Here is an 8,386-nt window from a genome sequence, read left to right as displayed (position 1 = left end):
GAGATCTGGAACCTGGACCGAGAAGTGGCCTTCCAGGCACGGGGCTGAGTGCAAACGGGGAGAAACAGCCCGCCTCAGTTCAGGTTAGGCACACGCGAAGGGCAGCCCCGAGCACCTTCCCAGAAGCCCCTGCGCCGCCTGGGTCCTGACGGGCCGTCTGCTCTTCCGCCGCACGTGTCTTCAGAGCGATGCCCAAATCCAAGCGAGACAAGAAAGGTGTGCTCAGGGGACCTCGGTCTTAGGGGCGACGGGGACACGGGTGAGACGCCGAGGCCTCTCCGAGGAGATTCGGCGGCCGGGGAGGCGGGTTGGCTTCGGAAAATCACCGGGAGAGCCCGAGTCTGGGCCGGACCGACGGGCAGTTCCCGAGACAGTCTCGTGTCCCAAGCTCTCCTCGATCGTCTTAGACTGCTGATCCTACCTCCCGATTATTGGGATTACAGGCACGCACCACTGAACCTAAATTACGCTGAGCACTGAGCTACATCCCCTGCCTCGCGTGTGCGTGTTTGAGACAGGATCTTGCGATGTAGCGCACGCTTGTTGTGTAGACCAGGCGGGTCATGATCATACTCAATGGCTTCTCACTACTTTATCCCCTCCAGAATGTAGGGGTTGTACAGGCATGCACCAGCGTCCCTGGTTGCGGCTACTGCATTTTTTGCTTTGTTTTTAAATGCTGGGTCCTTGAATTCTCCATCTTCTGCCTTGCCCCCAAATTCCAAACTGGCCCACCATATCCAGCTAGTGGACTGGTTGGTTGGCGTTAGAGTACGAGACAGTTGAACAAAAAGGGTCTGGCCTCATCAAACTCAGAGGGGGGGGTGTCTCCGTGAGAGGGCAAACAGAAAACCTGGGGAACGGAAAGTAAGCAGCCTGAGAAGGTTGTTCTGAATAGAAGAACACAAAGTGAAAGGGGTCTGTAGTTAACATACTGCAGGACAAGAGGCCAATGTGGCTGTAGTAAAGAGGACAAAATTGGATTGAGGGGAAGGGATGTGGCCTCTGGTATGGCTTTACTTTTGGCTATGTTGATAGCCTGAAGAATATGGGGGCAGAGATGGAAGCAGTAAGCACCCGGAGAATGGTAAGTTGGACAAGAATCCTAGCAGTGGAGAGTGTGGGCAATGGCAGGCGCAATGTGGTTGCCTTGGACTGCATGAGTTGTAAAAGGGACTGTGAGTGGCAGTGCAGGGTAGATAAAAGGCCATATCACCTACTGGGGATATGCAGGGCTTTGTAGCTGAAGTTCTGGGATGTCCATAGGTTTGGGGAAGGGAGCCCTGGTCATGGTCAGATTTAGCAAATGCCAGGAGCCCTTTTGGAAGTAGGACAAATTGGGCATCAGTTAACTCCTCAGTAGAGGTTGTTGTGTCCCACCTCATCCGCACTGTTATTGTATTCTTGAGTACAGATACAAAATTGAAATGCAGAAAAGATGTAGTCTCAACAGAATGAGCTGGTACATACAAGTAATAATGGGAGATGTCATCCTGTATATGTTTCTCATACTGGTTAATGAATAAAGTACTGTTGGCCAATAGGAAAGAAAGATAGGAGGGTTGGTAAGACCATGTGAAAATACATAAAAATGGGTTAATAATTAGGACAGAGCTAGCCGATAAAAAACTAACACCTGGCCAACAGCATAATATCAAATACAGAGTCTCTGTACATTATTTGGGGCTGGCACGGCGGCGGGACAAGACCAGTGGCAGCAGATGGAAAAACCATACTCCTTACAAAGTAATCCCAGCCCTTAGGAAGCAGAAACAAGGAAAGAAAAAATTGTCACCACATCCTATAGCTGAGCCTAGCAGCTGATGGCCTGTGCACCATGCCCTATAGCAGGAAAGGGTCCTGCCTCCACCTGCATGTTAGGCTGCCAATGAGAGCACTCTGTCATCAGGAATGAGCTCAGCTGCCACTTCAGTAAATCCAGCAGTCAGCCCTGGGACTAAGGGCACCTGGTTTGTGTTAGGAGGTGTGTTTAGGGATCTCTGGGTCCAGGAATGTAGATGAGCAAGCATTCTCCTAGCCTTGAATGCCAGAAAGGATAGGATCCATTGCTACCTCCTTTACACTGGCTAAGTTCAGCCACACCTCCAAAGAAGGAATCAAAATTAATCTCTAAAGCATCCAGATTCATCACTTACCACCACCTCCTTTTCTCGGTTTTAGTTTCCTTGACAAAAACTGCCAAGAAAGGCTTGGAACTGAAACAGAACCTGATAGAAGAGGTAAGCGCTTACTCCTTTATTTTTCTATTGTGTGTTTGCTTGGAAGGGTTGGGGTAGGACTGTCAGAGGGTTTTAAAACCAGTAGCAGCAGCGTTTTCCATCCAGCTCCCTTTTCTGCACCAGTACCACAATTGCTGCTCTAGGTCCCAGCTCTGCTTGAGCTCCGTGTGCCTCCCACATCAATGAATGTAATTTCCACACCCTCCACCCCATCCCCGAGGCATCCCTGTGTCCCAGGACCAGGTGATGGGTGCCATTGCTCTTATGTACTCTGAGTGAGTTTGTAATGCTGCCCACTGTCAGAAGGCTGCAAATCAGCGACGAGGTGACTGTGGCCATCCATCTGCAACTGACTTGCTAACCCTGTGCTGCGGGACAGGAAAGTCGGGTCTCCTGGTGCATAAATCATGTGGGATTGAACGGTAGCCATTCCTAGATGAACTTGTAAATAGACAAAGGAAAACATTGGTCATGGAAGGCTATACGTTATGCTCACCTTCCCCTGTGGTGTGTGACCTTGGTGTCAGTGGTAGATGACCAGATTAAAGACCTGTAGGTGATTGTAGCTTGAGGCCAGAGTTGCTTGGCCCATGCTGCGCCTTCAGCTCCAGAGCCTCATGGATTGTCCCACAGCTTCGGAAATGTGTGGACACCTACAAGTACCTCTTCATCTTCTCTGTGGCCAACATGAGGAACAGCAAGCTGAAGGACATCCGCAATGCCTGGAAGCACAGCCGGTGAGCAGGCACTGGGAAGAGGACAGGGCACAGGCGGGAGAGCTGGGTTGCCTCATCAGAGCGCAGTAGCATGGCTGACCCTTTGGGTCTGCAGCTCACCTGCTGGAGGGCACTATTTGCGTTAGAGATGGGCTTTCCCTGAGCTGCTGAGTGACAGGACTTGCTGGTCACTGGGGATGTTTGAGATTGGTTCCTTTGGAAAAGTAGCCCCTGGGATCTGGCTTACCAGTTAACTAGAATGTTATTATGTGCATCCACAAACTGGCCCCAGAGCAGGCTGCTGGAGCTGTTGGGTTGCAGTACTAGACCGGATGGTTCTGGAGTCAGTCTACCATTGCACCAGCTCTACTAGGGACTGTTACACATGGCCCTCCCAGCAGCCAGGCACGATGGATATTTTTTTGTGGTGCTTGCAGTGAGCTGACTCGAGCTTTTAGCAAGATTGGGTTTGCTGGATAAGAGGATGAAAACAAGAATCCTAGGGGACATGTGGTGGGTGGCACAATGAACAGAGCCTCTGGCCACTTCTGGTTCTGGGCTCTCTGGACTCCTAGGGACTGGCTCACACCCCCATTTCTTGATAGGATGTTCTTTGGCAAAAACAAGGTGATGATGGTGGCCCTAGGTAGAAGCCCATCTGACGAGTACAAAGACAACCTGCATCAGGTAGGTCACAACTCAGCTGCCTCCTCTCTGCTGCTCTTCCCCTTTGCTGTGTGACTCTGCGAATCCAGGAGAGCCCAGCTCAGCAGCGTAAATCTGTTATCATTCTGTCCTCCCACCCTGCCTCCTAGGAGCTCTGCCACCAATCAGGAAAGGTTTAGATGATAACTTGGTGTCCATGTGCAGAAAGGGCCCTTAGTGAAGGAGCAGTAATACCCACTTTCATTTTCCAGGTCAGCAAGAAGTTGAGAGGTGAAGTTGGGCTCCTTTTTACCAATCGCACGAAGGAGGAGGTGAATGAGTGAGTGTCTCTGAGGGGTGTGGGAAGAGAAGCTGAGGGTCAGGGAAAGATGAAAAGATGCTCCCGGGTAACATTGAGTTGGGGCTAGCTCCTCTGACTAAAACCTGGTTTTTGTTTCCGGGGTTCTCTTCATTCTGTCTGGCATGGTCCTCCCGATTAGCTGCAGGTGCACAGCCAAGGAGGCCCCACATTGGGTGCACTCAAAGGAGGTTCAGATGTGACCGTGGCTTAGTAGGGAACTTTTCCCCCCACCTTCTCCTTAGGTGGTTCACAAAGTATACAGAAATGGATTTTGCTCGAGCTGGGAATAAAGCAACTTTAACCGTGAGCCTGGATCCAGGACCCCTGAAGCAGTTCCCTCATTCCATGGAGCCACAGCTGAGGCAGCTGGGCCTGCCCACTGCCCTCAAGAAAGGTAGGTGGCTGGAGAGGTGCTTAGGTTTTAGAGTAGTGGCTGCTCTTCCACAGGTACCAGGTATTCACATGGTACCACAGTTACACATGCAGGTAAAACACCCCTACACATAAAATAAATTCTAGAAAATGAAGAAAGGAAGGAGCCGGGCGGTGATGGGGTAAATCTTTAATCCCAGGACTCAGGCAGAGGCAAGGAGAACTCTTGAGTTTGAGGATATTCTGCTCTATAGTGCCAGAACAGAAAACACTCAACAGGGAAACTGTCTCAAAAAGAGCAAAGGGTGGGTGTGGGATGAAGGAGGTAGGGAAAGACCAGAAGGAAGAGGAGCTCGGGACCACTCAGGCCCTCCCCTCTGACCAGCCACTTCTCCAGTTTCTCCTGTGAAGGCAGGGTGTGCACTCACCTCCTCAAGGACATGGAGGAGGCAGCCTCCCTGTGGGTGGGTGCTGAGCTGCAGGAAGACAATCTGAGGCCAATGCTTCCTAGCACTGAGTGCTGGCTACAGGTGCCGTGTGAGCCCCTGCTGGGGGTAACTTGGGGCTGCCCTCCCACAGGTGTGGTGACCCTGCTCTCTGACTATGAAGTGTGCAAGGAGGGCGATGTGCTGACCCCGGAGCAGGCCCGTGTCTTGGTAAGTCTGGGCCTGCAGCCTGGGGAAAGGCCGATGTCATTACCTGTCTGCTGGGATGCATCTCATAGCTGCTCCTTCTCACTCTGCTTTCTCCGCCTCTTACAGAAGCTTTTTGGGTATGAGATGGCTGAATTCAAAGTGACCATCAAATACATGTGGGATTCCCAGTCAGGAAGGTTCCAGCAGATGGATGATGACCTGCCTGAGAGCGCACCTGAGTCTGAGGGAGACTCTGAGGAAGAGGATGACAGCTGACTCTAGGACATGGGACTAAGGCTTTCCAGCAAGTTCTGCCCCTCCAGTGAAAGACCAGGACTGCTGTCATCCCTCTGAAGACAGCAGCTATTTATTTTGCTATGGATAAAGACAATGGAGGATGCTGGGGCAGGACTTTGTTTCTACAATGAATAAAGTTTGGTCCACAGGGTTTTCCCTGTAGACATCAAGAGACTTTTTCTAGAACACAGGCCTTCAGCTTTGTGCTTCTGTTTGGGGCTTGCACAGCCCACTTCTTTGGCAGCACAGTATTACAGACAGCTGACAGCAGCTCCCAGAGTTGGGTGTCCTCTCCAGCCCCTGTCTGGAATGAATTGGCTAAGGAAACTACTGCCTAGGCAACTTCATCACTCTGGCGGGGAGGTGTAGACAGAAAGATTAAGAATTCAAAGTCCACCGTGGCTGCCAAAGCCCTTGTCTTAGAAACAAAAGCAAATGGCTTGGTAGGTAGGAATTGAGGTTGAGGGCATAGGTCAGTTATTAACTCATATTGCACATGAAAGGTCCTTCAGTGTGGGAGAGAAAAAATGCCAGAACGGGTACCTCCTACCACTCTACCTAAGTGTTTACCAAAGGTTAGTCACAGTGACTCAGCAGTCTATTCTTCTGGTTTTTTACTCAAGGACATGAAAAGATATATATTTATACAAAAGCCTGTGTATACATGTTTCTGTTTTTAAAATTATACATACAAGAATATGTAGTGTGTGTGTAAGAATTTCCTGTATCTTAGACTCTGGTTGGCTTCAGTGCATTATGGACCTGAGGCTGGCCTCTTGTCTGCACTAAGTGTTTGGGTCACAGGTGTGAGCAGTCTCACCAGGATGGTGTGGCCATGGGAGCACTCTACTAACTGAGTCATATCTCCAACCATAAGGGGACTTTAGAGTTGTTCACTTGGAAGGAGCAGAATACAGAAACTAACAAAATGTCTCTCAGGGTACAGCAGGCAAATATAAGACCCAGGTTTTATTTCCTGATTCACATGGCAACTCACTACACTCTAGGGTCCAGTGCTCTCTGGCTTCCTGTAACAGGCCCCCCAGACCTTAGCACAGCTGACTCCATGATGGAAATACCTATCAGAAAACAAAACTCAGTATGGAAACAGCACGACCTTTCAAAATGAAAACAAAGACTGAACCCATCAAGGTTCATAGGTCTTGGGACGCCCCTATGTGTATTAACCTAGCTTTCTGTTCTCTGGAATTCTGGTTCTGGTTAACTTAACTGAAGCATGTGAACCCAGGACGTGGCTTTTTGATTTGGTTTGGTTTCTGTTTTTTTCGATACAGGGCTTCTCTGTAGCTTTGGAGGCTGGCCTCAAACAAACATAGATTCACCTGCCTCTGCTCCCAAGTGCTGGAATTAAAGGTGTGTGCCACGACTGCCCAGCCCCAGGACATGGTTTTTGTGCTTAAAAGCTCACCCTGAGAAAGGCTCAGGGCTACACTGGGATCCCACGGACCAGGTTTAGTCACTGGCTGGCTAATGGAGACTGTCTATGGCTTAAATCCATGTATGAGCAGACTTCTCTGGTGGGTACACACAGCTCTCCAGCACCAAAAGATACCATAGTTTACCAGGGTCATCTTGGAGAGGTCATGGAAAGCTGTGTTGGGTGATGGGACTGTATTTTCATCGTGGGGTCACTAAAAACTGTGTAACTGTGAAACCTTCAGAGCTGTACACTAAAATGGGTGACCTTGCTGAGTGTGATGGGTCAACTTTGAGAAGATTGCTTCATGCTGGAGGCTAGCCTAGACTATATAGAGTTCCAGTGTAGCCTGGGCTAGAATGTGAGACCATACTTCCAAAACAGAGAAGAAAAGTCCTCTGTGCATACACACACATACACACACCAATTGCCAGTGGACCACCCAGGACTGCTGTCACTTCAATGAAGGGAGCAGCTATTTATTTTGATAAAGACAGTGGAGGGTGCTGGGGCAGGACTTAATTTTCACAAAGATTAAATGTTGTCCACTGGTTTCCCTGTAGACAGCAAGACACTTCCTAGGACACCGGCCTTCAGGTTTGTGCTTCTGTTTGGGGCCTGCACAGCCCAGCTCCATGACAGCACATACAGCACTGCTGACAGCTGTCAGCAGCTCCTAGAGTTGGGTGTCCTCTGCAGCCCTTGTCTGGAATGGATTTGCCTTTGCCGAGGGCAACCACATTACTTATACATAAGCATGAACACACAGACACACAAACCAGGTCTAAGACTGACAGCAGCAGGAAGAAGGACCTGTCCCTAAGGCAGGGGAAAGCCACTGCTGGAGTTGGGAGCAAGTAGTTTGTTGAGTCAGACTCCCAAAGTGTAGCACAAGCTGGTCCTGAACTTGCAGCGATCTTCTGGCATGTGCTCCTCAATGGCTAGGACACAGCCAGGTGTGCTACAACACCTGGCTGACTAGCTGTGTCCCACAGGAGGAGAAGCATTGGAACTCAGTGGTGAAGCTTGTGCCTGCCATGCTTCAGGTCCCAGGGTCCCTCCCTAGCAGCACACAGACACTGTTGCAAGATGTTGAGCCTGTAGACCACATCAGATTTCCTGACCTCTGCCCTGGGGGACTGAAAGTGCAGAGACCACCAAGACTGAATAGATGGGCCTTGGGTCTTCACAGTCATGAACATGAAAAGCCAGGACCAGCCGGTGTGTTCATGCCTGTAATCCCAGCACCTCAGGAAGCTGAGGTAGGATTGAAAGTTAGAGACCAAGCCATATATGTTGGCACACACCTGTAGTCCAACACCTAGGGACAAAGTCGCAGGTGGATCTCTGAATTGGAAGCCACCAGGTCTACATAGCTAGTTCCAAGCCAGCCGTGCCTACATGGAGCCATGTCAGAGAAGCAACAGATGGCAATTGACTTCAGCATGTCAGCCTGCAAGGAGGAAAATCCCTGGTGTATATATAAATCTTAGACAGACAAGGTCACCAAAACACAGTCTCCAGAATGTCCTTAACTTCTGCTCTGCCTTTAGATATTTGCCCCTGCCATGTTTCTCTGGTATCTGCTGTGGTGTCAATGGGTGTGGTGAGATCCCCACTGCCTATAATGTAGTGTGTTTTTCTCATGGAAACATCCTGTTCTACTGGGCATTTTACCTGTG

General features: G+C 49.9%; 1 protein-coding gene across 2 annotated transcripts in view; it reads left to right on the top strand.

The window, feature by feature from the left end:
• Mrto4 (MRT4 homolog, ribosome maturation factor) overlaps positions 1-5,450 on the top strand; it is a 1,102,334-nt gene extending 1,096,884 nt beyond the window's left edge. The window contains exons 2-9 of one of the 2 annotated variants that reach the window (XM_051173468.1): positions 192-216; positions 2,182-2,240; positions 2,874-2,977; positions 3,562-3,643; positions 3,874-3,941; positions 4,205-4,356; positions 4,914-4,990; positions 5,096-5,450. In XM_051173468.1, the coding sequence (XP_051029425.1) occupies positions 2,928-2,977; positions 3,562-3,643; positions 3,874-3,941; positions 4,205-4,356; positions 4,914-4,990; positions 5,096-5,245 (579 nt within the window). In that variant the 5' untranslated portion in view covers positions 192-216; positions 2,182-2,240; positions 2,874-2,927 and the 3' untranslated portion in view covers positions 5,246-5,450. Of the gene's footprint in view, positions 1-19; positions 217-2,181; positions 2,241-2,873; positions 2,978-3,561; positions 3,644-3,873; positions 3,942-4,204; positions 4,357-4,913; positions 4,991-5,095 lie in introns of those variants that run through there. The other variant, XM_051173467.1, reaches the window with a different exon arrangement.
• Positions 5,451-8,386: the final 2,936 nt, after the last annotated feature.

This window comes from Phodopus roborovskii, unplaced genomic scaffold (genome assembly GCF_943737965.1).
Source record: "Phodopus roborovskii unplaced genomic scaffold, PHOROB, whole genome shotgun sequence".
In the NCBI taxonomy this organism is placed as follows: Eukaryota; Metazoa; Chordata; class Mammalia; order Rodentia; family Cricetidae; genus Phodopus; species Phodopus roborovskii.
Note: the sequence above shows the minus strand (reverse complement) of the source record. Positions and strands in the feature narration are given on the sequence as shown.